This window comes from Protopterus annectens, chromosome 3.part1 (genome assembly GCF_019279795.1).
Source record: "Protopterus annectens isolate FY-2018-M chromosome 3.part1, PAN1.0, whole genome shotgun sequence".
Classification (NCBI taxonomy): Eukaryota; Metazoa; Chordata; order Ceratodontiformes; family Protopteridae; genus Protopterus; species Protopterus annectens.
The window spans coordinates 912541825-912561954 of record NC_056732.1 but is presented as its reverse complement, the minus strand read 5'-3'; the positions used below and the strand labels follow the sequence as shown (position 1 = coordinate 912561954).

The 20130-nt window shown below is 36.9% G+C and overlaps 1 protein-coding gene across 1 annotated transcript in view; it reads right to left on the bottom strand.

Moving 5' to 3' along the window:
* Positions 1–20130, bottom strand: part of NETO1 (neuropilin and tolloid like 1) — a 1239650-nt gene that overhangs the window by 53798 nt on the left and 1165722 nt on the right. Inside the window, exons 9-10 of the mRNA XM_044067135.1 lie at positions 6347–6905; positions 5239–5311 (exon numbers count right to left, since the gene is read on the bottom strand). Of these exons, the coding sequence (XP_043923070.1) occupies positions 5251–5311; positions 6347–6905 (620 nt within the window). The 3' untranslated portion in view covers positions 5239–5250. The remainder of the gene's footprint in view (positions 1–5238; positions 5312–6346; positions 6906–20130) is intronic.

Genomic DNA, 20130 nt, shown 5'->3' with positions numbered 1-20130 from the left:
TTTCAGAAACGCTGAATGTTATTCTGAAGGAAATGGCATTTTGTTAGCTGGACTGCAGAGTATTAAGGGGACATATACTGGTCATTGTATAATATGCATTAAAGCACTCATTTTGATTACATAGCTGGTATAATTCTGACTAGTTCTTCTTATGGATAAGCTGAGTGCAGCACAGCATGACATCAAAGCTTGTAATGCAGGGAAGTTTACTATGTATAACATAATGTAGTAAAGTCAAGATTTATAAATATCATGGGTGGCATAAGTCATAGCACAATGAGTATTACCCTCCAAGTTTACATTGTGGGTAGGATATGTTTAGCTAGGGAGTTAAGCTATGGAGAGTAGTCAGTGTTCTGCATTGAACTGCAAGTATGATGCAATGCTAAGGAATTTTGCATCTTTCCTTACCATCTGCCTAATTAAGTCTGCGTAGTAAAGTCTTAGTGTTTGGTGCAACTGGAAAAAAAGATCACAAAATGTATAAGTCTGAGGTAAGATTGGTCTGGACCTTCCTTTCACTGATATGCAGGGTATGTTGATGTAAAGGTATGCTCTGTAAAGTGCTAATTCAACAAAGGGCAAAAGAAAAAGCTAACCTCTGTTGATGGGCACAAGTACATAGCTGCTGTAGGACATGACTGACAACAGATGGTTATGGTTTAATCCTTTTCGAATTTCTCCAAATCTTTTAGGTTTCTAATACCATGATGTGAATGGACCCCATTCCTAAGTCAAAGTACGATTAAAGTTCATGAAATTACTATTGTTTCTATCTTTGATGTCAGCCAAAATTGCTCTTCGCAGTGCCTGCAATGACTGCCGATGAATGAATAATATAGTGTAGATGATGAAAGTTAAGGACTGATAACGTTCATCTGAGCAAATTACTTAACAAGACCATCAGTTTAGAGTTACTGGGGAAAAGATGTACTTGTACATAGCGAACTTACCTTGTAACTGACAGAGAGAAGAAAGCTACCTCAACAAAGGGAATATACAGGGTGGAATTAATATAATTCGGATGACAGCAAGTGCAAACTATAATCTTGAACTCTGCATGGGTATAACTAAAGGAAGAGGAGGGACTTGCTGGCTACAACACTGGGCTATACATTCATTGTTATTACAGCAGCTACAACACTGGGCTATACATTCATTGTTATTACAGCAGCTACAACACTGGGCTATACATGCATTGTTATTACAGCAGCTATAACACTGGGCTATACATTCATTGTTATTACAGCAGCTACAACACTGGGCTATACATGCATTGTTATTACAGCAGCTATAACACTGGGCTATACATTCATTGTTATTACAGCAGCTACAACACTGGGCTATACATGCATTGTTATTACAGCAGCTACAACACTGGGCTATACATTCATTGTTATTACAGCAGCTACAACACTGGGCTATACATGCATTGTTATTACAGCAGCTACAACACTGGGCTATACATTCATTGTTATTACAGCAGCTACAACACTGGGCTATACATTCATTGTTATTACAGCAGCTACAACACTGGGCTATACATTCATTGTTATTACAGCAGCTACAACACTGGGCTATACATTCATTGTTATTACAGCAGCTACAACACTGGGCTATACATTCATTGTTATTACAGCAGCTACAACACTGGGCTATACATTCATTGTTATTACAGCAGCTACAACACTGGGCTATACATTCATTGTTATTACAGCAGCTACAACACTGGGCTATACATTCATTGTTATTACAGCAGCTACAACACTGGGCTATACATTCATTGTTATTACAGCAGCTATAACACTGGGCTATACATTCATTGTTATTACAGCAGCTACAACACTGGGCTATACATTCATTGTTATTACAGCAGCTACAACACTGGGCTATACATTCATTGTTATTACAGCAGCTACAACACTGGGCTATACATTCATTGTTATTACAACAGACCACTGAAGATAAAGGCAGCTATTATTTTTTGAGTTAAGGTATGAGACATCACATACACTAATAATTGCTTTGATGAAAATGGGTTACAGTGAGACTTATGGTAAATATGTGTGTGTTTCTGTGTGTGCCTGTGTTTGTATGTGTATGGGTGTGTGTGCATGCAAGCATGTATAAATAATGGACAAACATTAAATGGCTCAGTGATGTCAAATGGAGAGAATGTACAGGCTGCATTAGGCATCAGTTATGTTCACTTACATTTTATTGCTGCTTCTGAATGTAATTCCTATCCAGATCAAACAATTTGACACACTGTCTTCCTTTATGAAGTTATTATATAATATGTGTATTCATAAATTCACCCCCAGTATGACTGGCCGGGTCTATATTATATGCTCAAAGAACCTTTTCTTCAAACAACATAAAGAGTGACATGTAAAGAACAAAAGCTTTAAACAGTGAATGGCCACTTCTGCAAATTTTTTCCTAGGGAAAAAAATTCACTTGGCCGTAAACACAAAAATAAACTTTAAAACCCTAATCAAGTGTGCGGCCCCTCCCAACTAAATATACCAACTCCGAGATTGTTCTACATTGGAGAAAAGGGTAATTCCCAATAACGGCCAAGCACATTTTTTCACAGGGAAAAAATTCACGGAAGTGGCCATTCACAGTTTCCAGCATTTGCTCTTTACTTGTCGGTGTTTAAGTGTTCGATGAAGGCACTCTTTGAACTTCTAATATAGACCCGAGTGGTGTATCATTCCATGAAAAAGGAGGTGTGGCCTAAGGATGGATGGAAGTGAGGCCTAAGGATGGGTATTGGCAGGGTGTAAATGGTCACATGGCCCATTTGACTTACTGGCAAGGCGTAAATGGTCACATGACCCAGTTACCTTATGCATTCTATGATTCTATGATTTTTCATCAGCAGTCAGCATTAATTCTTTCAGTTCTGAGCACAATGAAGTTAGTTAAGAACTGCACATCTCGGCATGCTACAAACATTGGTAATACTTTGCATAACTTTGATTAGAATTTTTGGAAGTGTTCAGTACTAAGTACAACACATGGGGGATGAGATTCTTAATGATGTCCCTTATTCTGAGAATAAGCATAAAGTAAGTAGCCTGTGACAGTTGTACATATCTTCATGAACCTCATCTGATTTCATTTCTCCAAAAGCACTCATATGTTCAGATTCTGTTACAAAAGAAAACAATCAGAAAATATGTATGTCTTCCACTTGTCCTGAGACAACCTGTATTATGGGCTGATAAAGATAGATCACTATCTTTTGCCAACATTACAAACATATTTTGTTTTGAAAAAGAAAAGGTAGCCATGGGGAGGACTTTTGTTTCTATTTGCATTAATAGTGCATTCCATTTCAAACATTTTAAAATGAACGCAGGACAAGCACATGGTAGTGGAGAGCTCTATGGTGAGGACAAGGCCAAGCAGACTGTTTGATCAGTCGCTGTAACAGACACAGCAATTTTAGGAATGAGTATTAGAAAGCAGTATGCCTCCCATGGGATGAGGAACTGGCCACACTGAGCTATGACAATGACATATGACCCAGGTGGAAAGACTCTGCATGTCATCAGCACTGTGGTGATAGGTAGCTACACAGTATACCTTTCTGTGTGGTTAGTACAGGGGATAGTTAGACACAAGGTAGCTGAACTGGTCATTAAAATACCACACAGGAAGTTAATGCGAAAGTCATATTATTCCATTCCTTCCCAACCATGCGAGTATAAAAGAATGTTGCACCAGGTGCTGTCAGGATAATGAGTGAGGCAGCAATGGGTGAAGAAGGTATGGTGATTCTCTATTCTTTGTCTGAATGATGAGGGGTAGCTGTTGTCTCAGATTTGTGACTGTATGAGTGTAGTAGGAAGGTCAGCAGCTTTCATCACTGAAAAATATGAGAAGGGGCTCCAGGGCTACAATCTCTTGCAATATAGCTCATGGATAGAGTATTCAGCCATTAATAAAGAGAGAGAGAGAGAGAGAGAGAGAGAGAGAGAGAGAGAGAGAGTGGGGAGAACAGGGTGGAAGACAAAAGGCATGCTGGGATTCTGAGGATCAGTTGAATGTGTAGGGTTGAAAGCAGTGCACATTGACTACCAGACAGTGCAGATGCTACTAATCACCACTAGGATGCACAGAAAAGGAGTAACATTACTATAAGGAATGATGTTGAGATGAGCCAGCCTGCTGTCAGTATAGCAACTGAGGAAGAGTTGTGTAATGTCAGGCTAGAGGACTGGATACCGCCGTTGGATAAGGGTTATAAGACAAGTCTGTCCGAATGATGTTTGTGGAGAATGAGTCCAGATACTCCCCATACAGAAGCTGCACCTATGAACCACACAACTTTCCATTTATAGTTAAAGGTGCTTTGCATTTATTCTGTGTAGCAACGGCTGACATGTGCATAAGAGGGCCAATGAAATAACATATCTCTTATGCCTTTTGAAGCTTACAGAAAGGGATGTTTATGAGGAATGGTACATTCATAAACATCAAGCCTACAGTTGCTTATTTGAGTATTTCTAATAGTTTTACACATGCTGCTTTGTGCATACTGCCTCGGAATGTATATTTGTTGTTTATTTCTGTATCTTTATTGTGGTTGTTTCATTGTATTTCTGCACATTGTCAAATTGGTACGCAGTACAATAAATGAATGTTTTACTAAGTGGCCAAGACATTACAGCAAATGCATGAATACTTAGTTATCCACATCATTAAATAACGTTTATTTTACAGTGAAATGCCCTCCATTACTCACTATGGCTACCTAAATAAGTATGTTTGACATTTTGTATGCTGATTAATGTAAAATACAGTTGCAAATGCATCTCAGATACATGTTTTTGCACCACATAGGTATGCATTTGAGAGGCATTCCTAGTCACTTTATTTTTCATATTCAATGATAGTAAGTAAAAATAAACAATGTCTCACAGAAATTAATGCTTAAAAAAGCAGCTACAGGTTTCTGAATCCTACCCACCATGTTAATACTTTTCCAGCAAAGCAATTTTTGAGCTTCTTGTAGGATAAAACATTCTTTAGAGTAAAGAAGATGAACATTTTTTTAAAAACAATTTGATTATGCTTCTTGACAAAATGAATAAATCTTAGATGGGAAAATAATATGAACATGTCACGAAACATTTTACTAGATAAAAAGACATACACATAACATAAACTAGTTCTTTTAGAACACAAAATACAATATCAGTGTTATCTTGTACATCTGCTTACCTTAGTTTTCTTTTAGACCCTAGTTGTGTTGTGTTCAGATTCATGTTTGCTTAGAGACCCAATCAGGCAGAACCTGGAATGTTATGGCTATTTCATTCATTATGCTTGCATAGAGAAAACACACATATGCACATATTTGCTAGATAAAGCTGTATAAAAAAATCACTGATCACTATTCTTAAAGCACTTTATACTGGCATGCAAACAAATGTATGGCAGAAAACTTGACCATTATAGATGTTACAATGTGCAAAACTGTTACGTAGTTAATGTATATAGGTAAAACGTATGCAGACAGACATTATACATGCATGACAAATTCATGTAAATATATGTCTAAATTTCAAGTATAATTAAAAAAAGTGGTTCATATTTGTTGTTTACTTGTAAAGTTTTAATGTTTCTTATTACAAGCATTCAAGGTGCAATACAGAGTAAAAATAATTTATGTTAGTATATAAAAAAGTCATGCTAGATTTAGTAATATGTCAAGTAGAAACTTTTTTCTCCAACTACAGTGGTAATTTGCATATATAAATATATAGGAAAATGCTGTACACATTCTATGTGTTTAGATCTTTAGTAGAAGCTGCACTTCCGTTATTTATTAACAAGACAATCGATGATGTTAGGGTATATATTACAGCTAGTACCTTAGCAATAAAAAATATTGCCATTCTCCTAGTAGAAAACAATGTTTCAAAAAGTATTTTTACTCATGTTAGAAGACTACTTTGTCTTTCATGGTCTAAATTATTTAAAATTAATTTACAGTATCATCTGTAAACACTTTCACTGTATCCTGTCCCATTTACATGGGATCAACATGCACATTGCCTTTCAAAATAAGACAAAGTTGCCTTTGGTTTAGTAATAATGCATACTTTGTCTACTATCAGTTTTTATGAGAAAAACGCTTTAAACTAGAAATAAAAGTAGGAGAAAAGCTAAAGAAAGTAAAACAAAACAAAAAAAATAAATAAATAATAAAAATAAAAGAAAAAAACAGACAGAAACTGAGAAAAAGAGAGAGAAAGAAAGAATACAAAATTTGCAGGCATTGAAGTCCCCATGTAATAGTCTTCATCAAAAATCTATTGATACTGACCGCTGGACAGCTTTGTCATGTCTGGAGAGCCTGTGACTTGTGGTCGGTACCTCATCAATTTCGTCAATTTCACATGCATCTGCTGCATCCTGCGAGTAACTGTGCTTCATGACTAAGATGCTTCTTCTGTTAATGGGCTGAATTACAGGTTTTATGGGCTGGGGCGGTACTTCAGTCATGATTGTAGCATCTCTTGTACTGAGGTTACTGCGGCTTCCTTTAGTGCTAGATAGCTGAGATCCACAGTGATGGTCATGAATGCATTTTGAAGATGATCTTCTCAGTTTATGGTAATTTTCAAGATCATCAGCAAGATCGACAAGATCTGTTGATGTCCCAGTTCCTCTAAGAGTACATAGTTCATAGTGAGGGGGTTCAAACACCTCCTGAAATACTGTTTGGTCAAAGTCTGTTCTCCTTTGGATAAATTTTTTACGAGGTTGTTTGAGTTGAACTATAACAGAAATAACAATAAGCATAACCACCAGGCAGGAGGTTACTCCAATTATAGTCCCACTGGTGTTGGTAAGCTGATCCAAAAGGTTGGCCTTTCTTTTCTCTGTAACAGAAACAAAAATTAGAAACTGGGAGCAATACAGGGTTAAGAAATCTACAACATGCTTCTAGTCAGAAAATGTTTATTGCTTTCTGTGCATTTGTTAATATAATACATAAGCACCCAGTGGATCATTACAATTTGCTCATTTAAGGTATCATAACACATAGCATAAAGTAAGAAACTGAGGTTATGGAGTACCTACAAATTGAAAGATTTAGTGTAGAAAATCTAATTCAGAAAGCACCACAACAGGATAGAGTAATTGATATCCAAATTAAGGGGAAACCAGTGGAACCAAAAGCAATTGGTCAGATGCCATATGAAGATATTTTGGAGCCTTACACAAGAAACCAGTACAGAAGTTCACTTGAAGCTAGACAGCAAGGGAAGGAACAGGAAACTGTGGAAACTCTGATGCAATCAATGTTGAGGAGTGATAGGTCAGTGAGTTCCCATATGATACAGATGGCACAGGATGGAATTGAAGAGAATGTGCCACAGGAAGATGCAATAGAATCTTCTATAGAATGCCCACAGGGATTGGAAAACAAGGGATGTACCCTCAGTTTGGAAAAAAATGAGCTAAGAGAAGAGTTGCTTGATTTAATAGAAGTAGACAGATATATTAAGATCAATGAAAGAAATAGACTGCAGAAGGTTAATAAAACCCAAAAAGTCAGAAGTCTGATAAAACAAATGAACACAGTAATTAGGCCTGTTCACAGAGATTCATGTGATATAACAGAAGTAAACAGGATATATTACTCTGCAGCTAAATTAATAACTGATAAAGTTCTACCACAAGAACACAGGGTAGTAAGGGAAAGGAAGGGGGGGATCGAATACCATCATGGAAATATCAAATAGAGAAAGCTATAAAGCAACTAAGACAAGAAATATCATTATTAGAAGATTATAGAAGAAGAAACAGATCAACAAAAATACCCATAAAGAAAGACGTGATAAAAGCAATGCACAGTATTAGAAGAGAACTTGATCTATCATGCACTATCACAAATTAACTAAAAATTTCAGCACAGGCAGAAAACTTAGAAGACACAAAGATAAATATAAAGGAAATGTACAAAATAAGCAATTTATTGATGACCCAAAAAAGTTTTATAAAGAATTGGAAAATAAGGTAAAAGGAATTGAAAGACCACCCACAAAGAAGAAATAGATAAATTTTGGAGAAGTACCTATGAAGATCTTGTGGTACATAACAAAGATGCTAAATGGATAGAAGATGTTAAAAAAAGAATAAAAGGTTTAAAGGTACAGGATATCAAATGGGATGAAGTAACAGCCAGAGACATTGAAAGAACGTTAAGTAAAGCCTATAATTGGAAAACCCCAAGCCCAGATGCAGTACCTAACTTTTGGCTGAAAGTATTAACATCTTTGCATGAAGACTTAGCCATGAGTAAGAACTATTTAAATGCACACCCCAAACAGACATCAATCTGGTTAACAACAGGAAAAACAATGCTCCTAATTAAGAGTGAACCTGCAAGCTACCCTAAAAATTATAGACCAATAACTTGCCTTCTGGCGATGTATAAACTATACACAGGAAGTGATGCTGACAGAGTCTATAGTCATTTAGAAGAAAAAAAACAATTATTGCAGTAGAACAAAAGAGCAATAAAAGAAAGTCATATGGAACAATGGATCATTTGTTGTTAAATAAAGTCATAGTGGAGAACTGTAAAAAGGGGAAGAATCTTAAGTATGGCATGGATTGACTACAAAAAAATCATTTGATTGTATCCCTCATTCATGTATAAAAGAGTGCTTAAAAATGTATAAGATACGCCCTACATTAATCGACTACATTACAGTGACCATGAAACAGTGGCAGACCACTTTGCAATTAAGCCATGATAAAGGACAAATTATTATCCCAAGGATAAAAATTCAAAGGGGGATATTCCAGGGTGACTCTTTGTCACCACTGCTGCTCAGCCTTGCCCTTAACCCATTAAGCTGTCAGCTTAACAGCTTAGGCCATGGCTATAATCTGGCTCCTAGAAAACAACAAAGTATAAAGACTTTTCATCTTCTCTTTGTTGATGATTTAAAACTGTATAGCTCATCAGATGAGGAACTGAAAGCAAAACTGCAAGTTGTCAAAACTATTTTAGATGATATAAGAATGTCAGTTCATCCTGATAAATGTGCAAAAGCAACCTTTAAAGCAGGAAAACTAAAACACCAGGAAAACATCAGTTCGGGATACGAATGTGATATAAAAGAACTTGAGTAAGAAGAAGTGTATAAATATTTGGGAAATGATGAAGGATCAAAAATAAAACATGAACAAATGCAATTAAAATTTAGTAAGGAATACTGCAGAAGACTTAAATTAATCCTGAAAACAGCACTGACATCTAAAAATAATCCACGCTATAAACCAATTTGCTCTTCCTGTTCTATCTTACAGTTTTGGAGTGATTGGCAGGCCAGGATAGATTAGACAGGAAAATAAGAAGGATGCTTCATGCTCACCAAATGATTTATAAAAATCAGTGCATACCATAATTATATATTCCCCGTTCCGAAGGAGGGATGGGTCTCCTTGAAATTGGTTATATGTATAGATCTGCTATTGTGGGACTCCACACATATCTGTTGACCTCACAAGACCCAAACATAGTGAAAGTTTTGAAATATGAGGAGAATAAATCTAAAATGGCATCTCTGCTTAATCTAGCAGAAGCATATCAGCATCAAGCAGGAATGGATATTAAACCAGAAGTACATAAAAATTAGGCAGCACCTGAATGTGCCAAAAAAACAAAAACAAAAGAAAGAATATAAGGTGAAGGATCATATGAGAAGGCAAGAAATGTGGACAATGTATAAATATAGTTGCAAGTATAGAACATTTCTGGAAGAACCTCATGTTGCTCAGGTACAAAAGCAGGAATGGTTAAGGAGAGGGAAATTCAAACCAAGAGATGAAAGGTTAATGTTGGTGGCCCAAGATAGTGGGCTGCATACACATTGCTTTACAAAGTCCATTGAACATGTGGGAGAAACAAACAAATGTAGGTTTTGAAAAACCGAACTGGAAACAGTTGCACACCTCGATGCTGGTTGTGACATACTAATGGCAGAAGGACTGTATACTGAAAGGCATAATAATGTGGCAAGACTGTTGCACTAGGGATTGTGCAAACATTAAGGTATTGAAGTGGCTGAAAAACACTAAAAACATGAGCCACAAAGCATAATAGAAAATGAAGAAGTCTACATCACATGGGATCATCCAATACCAACAGTTCAAAATATAGATGTGAGGAAACCAGATACAGTGGTCCATGAAAAGAAGACAAAAGTAGCATTGATCATTGAGATTGCCACACCCAGTGACTACAGTGTCCTGTGTAAAGAGAAAGACACAAAGTCATAAAATATCAGGATTTGCAGGCAGAAACGAGAGCAATGAGGAAGAAAGATACCTAGGCAGTTCCAATAGTAGTAGGAGCAACAGGTCTTATAAAAAAGAATCTACAATCATATTTAGATATGCTACCAATACATGCAACTCCATACGAATTGCAGAAGGAGTCATTACTGGACATATTGTGGGTGCTGCAAGGAGCACTACTGGCTGACATCAAAGAGTGAAACAATACTAATTTCATGAACTTTAATCATACTTTGACTTAGGAATGGGGTCCATTCCCGTCATGGTATTAAAAACCCAAAAGGCCTGGAGAAATTAAAAAAAAGTGAGAAACATGATGAATTTATGATGGAACATACTGTAACTGGATATGGCTGTATATTCGTTAGTGCAGTATGTAATGCAGGTAATAAAATGAAATTCATGCCACTGTTGGCATGTGCATCATTTTAGCGCTCACGTTACAATAACAGTGTTAAGGATTACCAGCTCCAAGGTACAAAGCAATGAATCATGTTTCTTAGTAACTTCTATTGTGTTGTTTTGCTTCTAAGACCCTACAAAGCTGTGTAAAATATGAATTACACCAAATGATCTAGACCTGAAAAAGGTAGCTTGTGTGATGCCCGTGCCCTGGCCCAGCAATCAAGGAGCCTCAATCCTCACCACTAACACCAGAGAGGGTGTCTCATGTCTCATATAAGAGGAAAGGATAACAAATACACACAGTAAAAGTATAATTTCCCTTAAGTGCACAGAGAGATCACAGTCAGTCTGGGGCTGGTTGCTCCCTTGCTCCCCAGGTCCTCAATAAGACTCCCCACTGGCACAGCTATAGGGTCCAGATCTCAGCCTAGCTGGCAAGCTAACCTCTAGTACCCTCTCTGTCCAACCAGTGCTTCGTGTCCCTACCCAAGTAGCTGACACACACACACTTTGAGATAAGTATTTATACAACTTCACAGACACTCCTGGGAAAGGCTGACACAGATTCTCCAGCTGTGCCCCTTTACTCAGACTATACAGTAGTAATTACTGCACCCACCAGCTAATAATTATCAACTACCCAAATGCCCTTAAAAAGGGTGTCCAACTATTACTGTGCAATATTATTATCCAATTGGTAATGTAACTTAAGCAATCTTAAGGCTTTGGAAGGGCTTATTACAGGATCACTTATAAGCATGCAATGTACTCTAGAGCTTAGTTATTTCTACATAAACCAGCCACAGTTGAAAAGGGTTTAAAAATATTTCATAATAAATACTAAAAACACAAGACAATACTACTTCACCGCAGTGCTATTCAAGAGTTCAGAGATCACACAGAAACATAAAATAAATCAGTAGTACAGTTCTGACATAGCAGAAAAACACTTAGTTCTAAACTTTCTAATTTCTAGATATTTCTACAAGAAAACACACTTCTAAGATAACTTACTTATGACAACAGGCAGTGCTGAGGTTGGATATCAAGACAAAAATGTTTAATAATTTCTGGTTCTCACTGTTTAAATTGAAACTGCAGTTCTGATAAAACATTGCATCATTTGTTTACACATTCCTGGTTCCCTGGCTGCACAGAAACTGTATTTACATTCTTTTACACTTAGAGCAATAAATGACATTCCACATGTAAATTCTGGTTATTAACTTTTGCCTTAAAGCAATAGGCAAGATGCTTACTCCAGACTCATTGACTCCAAATTCTAACTTCAAAGGAATAGACATAAAGTCATTTTAATTTCAAAGGACCAATAACCAATGCTTGATTTAGTTTTCCTTACAGCACATGTCAATGTTGCCACATTGTTGAAACAGAATTTCTTTACATTTAGGACACAAGCCTGTATTTTACATTTATATTTACAAATGCCAGAATTATGTATCAAATTCTATTTGACTAGGCTGGCAGCCTTCACCCTTCTCTCCCTGTCTTCACAGCTTGTTACAGCGATACTCTAGGCAGCATAATGCATCAACAATACTTCAATGATTTCAGAAGAATGAAACATTTAATCCAAGCAAAACACAAATAAAAAAAAATCATAGAAAAAAATTCTATTTAAGGTCAGAGCCCTCTAAGGATCAGATTCAGTGAGATTTAGCAAGCTAAGACATCTGTACCCCCCCTCACAAAATTTGTATGAGTAATGCAGAAAGCATCAAAACTCAGAGGGAACAACCCAGTTTCTGCTCTGGCAGCATTGGGGAATGCATGGCTACTCCTATCAGATAATTACATTTGCTCATTCTATCTTATTGATATCAACTTAATCTAGTTATGCCCTTTGGGCAGTTTAACAATATAACAGTCAATTATCCTAACAGAAGCATCCATTGATTTGTAGGAATATAACACCAAAGACAAACATGTTTTCTTAGTGCCTCTGCCTAAACACCATTTTAGAAGTACAGATATATTTCTCACTAGCATCATAAATAAATAGATCAGAATTTACTTGAGACAGATGGTTGATATAAATAATTCTATTCAAATGCCAGATGTACTACTGTTTCAGTGTTCTAATGCACATTTGTATCAGTTTCACAAGTTGAGCAAAGTTGTATTGTTTTAAGTGTTTTGCAGATAGAATGCCATTAATATGAAGTAGGAGGGCCAAAATAAGCATTTGCCCATGTTTGACTTCTTTAGTAAAATTTTTGCTTAAGTATTTAATTTCAGTAGAAAGTTTTGCTAAATATACTATACATACTATGGTTGCCTGTACTTCACAAACCTACATACTTTAACCAAGAATTCAAAACTGCACCCATCTTTATATTCTCTAAACTAGGATAAACAAATGAATACTTACACTTCTTCCTCTTTCGGCTTTTTCCTGGTTAGGGGGTCTCCACAGTGGATCACCTGTCTGCTCATGATTGTTGGTGGAGTTTTACAGTGTTGAGTTGCCAGCCAGGCACCCAACCTTCCACAGAAGGCACACACATGCATGCACTCACCTCTAGGGCCAATTTAGAGTGTCTTTGGGATGAAAATGGAGCACCCGGAGGAAACCCACGCAACCACAGGGAGGATATGCAAACTCTGCACAGAAGGTACCCCAGCTGTGAATCAAACTGGAGAACCTTTAGCTGTGAGGTGACAGTGCTAACCCCTGCACCACCATGGCCGCTAAGTGAATACTTACACTGTAGCAGTTATTACAATATCAGATTTAATTAAACTACCAGAGTAGACCAACCTATACTGAGGAAATAAAAAGCAATCTTCCCAAAGCTCAAAGACCTCTTAAGCCTATAAACAGCAACACCTATTCTCAACAATCTCTAAAGCACTCACAATAAGCAACACCAAACACCACGCATACACCTACACCCAGTGAAGCCCCAAGAACAACGTCCATAAGGCAAGCAAAAACATTGCCTAGGAATCTTGTCATAGGAGACTCCATTGTATGACATTGATGCCCCACTTTCTGGACTGAACAAGGAGGAGATAATGGAGAGTTGCTTATCTAGAGCCAGGATCTACCAAGTTACACATGCACTTAAGTCAGTGCACCACGGGTACCAGTATGATTCCATCATAGCCTATGTGAGTGCTAACAACCAGAGTCATACTTCCCTAGACTATGTGAAGAGAGACATTGCTGATCTCTCTGAATATGTGTCTCAGACAGATATGTGCCTTGCATTGAACAGCATTCTACCTTCATCAAGAATGATACCACAATATAAACAAAATATGATTTACTTCAATAATTGGTTAAGTTTTTGGTGTCTTTCCCTGGGGATTCAATATTTGTTTGCATGGGAGGATATTGTTAGCAAACCACATTACTTTGCAAAGCATGGACTGCATTTGTCTCCTCTAGGTTTCAGAATATTTGCTAAAACTTTATCCACCCCTTAGAGGTTTTTCAGGCAATGGCAATTTTACAAACCTATCAACATAGCAAATAAACCCCAAATAAACCTAAAGGTTTTACTGCTCAGTGCGTGGAGCCTAAAAAGAACCTCCACATACTACAAGCTCTTCTCATTCTGGAGAATATAGACATATGTACTTTTACAAAGACGTGGTTTAAATCCACAGAAAGTACTCCAGCAGTGCATGACTTCAGTACCTTCCACACATTTAGACCACTGGCTGCACAGACAGGGACAAAAGGCGGAGGAGTCTCAGTCTGTATTAGTAATAAGCAGAACTCTATTTTGGTTAAACAGGATGACAATCTGGAATTTATCCTCATGCAAATCACCATAGACAAGTCTCATACCATATGCTAGCAAGCTATAGTTCACCTCTATGTCCCTAGAATCACATAGCTTGTACCTAGACCTACTGAAGACACTCAACATTGAACCAGCTATCCAATTCTTGGGAGATTTAAACTACCCCTCTATAGACTGGGAAACATACAGAGCCTCATACCTACAGGCACAACAATTTCTGGACTTTATTAGTACAAATATCTTTGACCACAGAGTATGTACACCCACCATGGATTCAAACATACTCCACCTGGTACTCTCCAGTATGAAAAAGTACTGCAAAGAAAGGACCCAGGATGTCAGGGTTGGTGATATCACCTCCATTAGGAGACCTGTCACCTACAGGGTACCACAGAGCTCCATGCCGGGACCACTCCTATTTGGCATAAACTTTTCAGAGGTAAAGGCTAAATCCAAGGGCCTTTAGCTGACCAAGTTCACACATGACTGCAAATCAGGAGCTATCATAGATTCCCCCATGAAACAAATATTTCACAAGAGGGTTTAACACAGACACATGACTGGAGCCAAAGTTACAAACTAAAGCTCAATTTCAAAAATTGGATTATAGTACCTTTTTCAAAAACTGCCACCTAAGCTAATTACTTCAATAAGAACATCCCCAAATGTTGGCCCAGTAGTCAGGGATCTGGGAACATATGTAGGCTGTAATATGGCCTTTAACCAGCATGTGACCAAGGGATTAAGAAAATCATTCTATGTCACCATCTTAAAGTAAAGGTGTGGCATCCAGGTCCAAGGAAGTCATATTGTCATTTTACTTAGCCCTTACCAGACTCACCATTGAGTATAATGTCCCCCTTTGGCATGTACCTGACCAGACATATGCAACAATGGGAACATCCACAAATGGTCTTTGCCAGGAGAATCCAGGGTATAAACACATTGTCCTCTACAGATCACCTTAAAGACCTATCTCTATACTCTGTCTCCTACAGGTTACTTAGAGGTGATTTATGCCTGTCATTCAAGGGATCCTCAGATCCAACTGTAATGGACTTTTTGCACATTTACAAAATGAACAGCATCAGAACTACTAGATCCAAATATTTAAATTTTTCTTGTGACACAAGTAAGACATACTGGTGGCACAGATATGTGTCTCACAGAATCCCCATGCTCTGGAAAAGGCTACCCATTGACGTGAAGCAGAGTCCATTCCTAACCCTATTTAAGCATAACCTTGACTAGCGAATGAGAAATCGGAAATTCACCCCAGGCCTGGCTCCTATGTCAATGGCAGCAGCAGACAGTAATGACCAAACTAACATAACCCACCCTATAATCTCTAGAAACTTCCTAACCAGCATACCCTCTCCTAATAAATGCCCATGTTACAAAGGGACACAATTGGGTTGGATAGCATGGCTGGGCTTATAAAGGCTCTGGTGGTCATTAGCTAGTATAAATGTATGAACCTATGATTTTGAAATCACTATCCCTCCATTATGTCTTCAGATCACATCCAGCATGAACTAGTCAGTTCATAGAAATATAACATTTCCTATGAGAGGTACAGCTATTTCAAAGGCTCACAAACCATGTCCCAGATTTATCAAGTTAATTCCACTGTAGCTACCAACCTCTGATTATATCTGGATGTCATAAAAGTGGTGCTGAAAAAAATCTTCCACAAGTATTGTATCAGTTACTGAACAGACGAAATTAATACTCTTAGAACTTACCAGTACTGGCTCATAATTGTCCAAAGTATCAGTTACTGAACAGACGGAATTAATACTCTTAGAACTTACCAGTACTGATCAGAATTGTCCAAAGCTAGGAATTTGTGCCAGAAAATGCTGCGAGTTCCTTAACTTAGAATGTCCAATAAAATGTAAGTGTTATGCTAAGAGGAGTGACTGTGAGACACACAGCTTAACAGAAAAATGGTTCTTGGACTGATCAGCACCTATCGTGTTCATAGCCTTTACTTAGGAAAAACTATAATTTAAAGCTTCTTTTCTGATTTCATGTATCACTTTCTGGAAATGTGGCTCTTGTTCATTCAGGACATTTCTGAAAGCTTTGCTAGCTGTTCCATGTCCTATATTACACTCTGTCTACAATGTGGGGTTCAAATAACATTATGATCAAAATCTGGACCAAATGGTGACTCATTTCATACCATATAACAATCCTCCTCTTCATCGGAAAATATAAGGGATGGTAAGAGTTTGCTGGACAGACATTTTCCTTCATGGATAGTTAATGATAGATTAGTCAGGTTAGGTCAGGTTGGGGTGGAGAGTGGTTCTAGTATTAGGCATATGTTAGAACTGGGAGTTGGTGGACAGGACGTGAAGCAGCTGTAAGGAAGGAGGAATGGGGGAGTGAATACATAAGGGGTAGTTGGGGTTTTAATGGTTTCTTTCCTGCATGCAGTTGAATCAAGCAAGTGAGGTGTTCATTTGCTAGCACCCAGGTGATCAGTGATGAGACCTTTACCAAACACCAGTTAGGATATGTACCACAGTATTTCAGGAGCAGACTGAGCATGGTGTATGCATGTAGGTCAGAGGTGAATTGGCAGGTTGCGGTAGGTTGGATGGGCAAGGGTGGATACCAGCGAGGATAGGTACCATGGTATTTCAGGAACAGGCTGAGTATGGTGTATACGTGCAGGTTAGAGGTGTACTGGCAGGTTGAGGTAGGTTGGATGGGCATGGGTGGGAAGCAGGACTATAAGGATCAGAGGTAGTATTAATGCAGTTAAGGAATGGACTGATGAAGTGAAGATTCAGAGTGTTCAGACAGATAATGCAAAGATCAGTATGTTGACAGGAGATCTTACCTGCTTGGAAATAGGAGGTATTGAAATCTTGGAAGTTGTGACCATTCCCTTCAGTTGTCCCTAGTACAGGCATGTTCATGTGTTGCCTCTTGTGGCATACTTTGTCACTCTTAGGGTGGTTTAAGTTGGTACATTGGTTGCAGTACCTAGATAAGTCAGAAATTGTGGTTCATGTTGCTCACTGTCATTTTGGCAGTGCGTTGAGGCAATATTGGTTGTTTGTTTCACTGGTGGTGAGGTAGATGGACTCCTCTTACTTTTTCCAGAATTGCTCTTGAGGGAATAGGTGTGGTGAGCACATTCATAGTTCTTCCCATGCAACATTGTGTGGACACTGTGTTGCAATCTTATTGTTCCTCTATGTAGGTTGTGGCAAGAGATGGAAGGCTGTGCTCTGGCTGCAGATATGCTGAGCATTCCAAAAACCACAAAGCCACGAAACAATAGACACCAAAACAACTGGCACCAGTTGCAAAGGTTTATTAAACTTTAACGCCTCGGCCAAACAGCATTCAAGAAGTAACACTCATTATGAAACCTCCCCTTTATATACACATATCAGTAAATCAATAAAACAATAAATTAATTTAAACAAATATCTCCAGTTAACCTCACAGTTTAAACACCCAGGTGCAGGAGTATTATATTTTAAAATAAACACAGATTATTTGTACAAAAGTTTATCTTTTAACATAGCAGCATCACCCAATTTGACAAAAACTTTTTCCAAAATAGTTACTTGCAATAATTTAAAATCACTGTTATGACTTTCCATAAAATGAACAGCAACAGAACTTTCTATTTTGTTGTCTCTTTAGATCTCTAATATGTTCCTGCAACCGGGTTCTGAACATTCTTTTACTTTGACCAATATAAACCAGGTTGCATGGACATTTAAGGCCATATATAATTCCTTCAGTTTCACAAGAAAATGTACAATAGGGTCAAACTTTATATTATTAATCATTTTAAAATCAGAAACTAAAAATTTACATACATTACACTTCCTCCAGGGAACAGTACCCAGCCATTTAGGAGAAACAACAACATTTTCTTCAGATAACACAAAATAAGCTTTCACTAATATATCTCGTATGTTCTTTCCCTACCTATGGGAAATAAATGGTTTGTGATGCAACATTTTAACTAACTTATCACTCATAAGAAATCCCCAATAATATTTTACTATTTGTCATAGTTTTTCACTTAAACATTATAAGTCACTATAAAATGTATTTTATCATGATCCACTACATTATTTCTATTTATATTATAACTATTCTTATTGTGTTGTAAGTTTCACCCCATTATTTTATGTAAAGCATGATAAATATATTAGAATTATACCCCCTACTCAAAACATTTGGGAAGTCTGTAAAACTTCCCTGTAAAGGTCAGTTTTATTATTACAAATTATGTGTAACCTTAACAACTCTCCATAGAGGAGAGATTTAATTAGATGGTGGGATGACAGCTAGTTCCATATAAATATTGTCCCCCATCTAAAAATGTTCTATACACCGAAGTATAGATAAATCCATCGTCTGATCCTATCAAGTGTAAATCCAAAAAAGTAACTTCTTTACCACATTGTAATCCATCAAAAGATAAATTATAAATATTATCATGTAAATCTTTCACAAAATTCTGAACCTCATATATACCAGCTTCACATACAAAAATCAAATCATCTATATATCTGTAATAGTGATGAACATGTTTTTTTAACAAAATTGTGTTTATAAATGTAATCCAACTCAAACTTAGCCATAAATAAATTTGCATACATGGGGCAAAAGGTGCCCTTGGCAGTACCCTGCAATTGATGATAAATTAAATTATTAAAACTGAAAAAAATGATTCAACAGACAAAATTGTAACAATTCTATAATATAACGAGAGACTGGACTGTCTCCTAAAAACTAATAAAGTACTGCAATACCATCACCATGTTTGATGTTTGTATATAAACTCTTCACATCAAGAGTAACCCAATACATTTTGGAATTCCATTTAATTATCAAAATCTTATTCAAAAAGTCAAAAGAATCCCTGATATAAGATGTAAGTTTCTCTACAAAATGCAACAAAAATAACAACACCCCAGTGTTATGAAGAAAATAATTTGTAGCAGAAACAACTGGTCAACCTAGAGGGTTGTGAATATCCTTATGGATTTTTGGCAAACAATAAAAAGTTGCCATAGTGTAACCTTCTGTATTAAATTTCCTGTCAACATCTTTTGTAAGATAACCTAATCAGAAATCCTTTCTCCAGTAACATAGAAAATTGTTTCATAGCAAACTTATAGCTACTAATATCACTTACTTCATATACCGTTCTTTCATTTAAATGTTTTAAACACATCTGCATGTATTGTGTATAATGCAATATCACTATTTTGTTTCCTTTATCTGCTGTCTTTATGACCAAATCTTTCCTATCGGAAAGATTTTTGAGAGGAGCCCATTCGTTTTTGGTTAAGTTATACTCAAAGCCCAACTTATTGTTTTTAAATTCTGTATACATCTGTTCTATAGCATAACCCAGCTTTGGAGAAAACTGTTTGACACATTCATTTGTGTATGGGGGAATAAACTTACTTTTCTAAGCAATAGTTGTAGTATCCAAAGAAAAATATCTATTGATACTATCTTCACTATCTGACATTACATTCATATCAGACTCATATGAATAAAAGATTTCATCCTCACTCATAGCATCAAAATTCACTTTCTGAAAATATTGCATATTCTT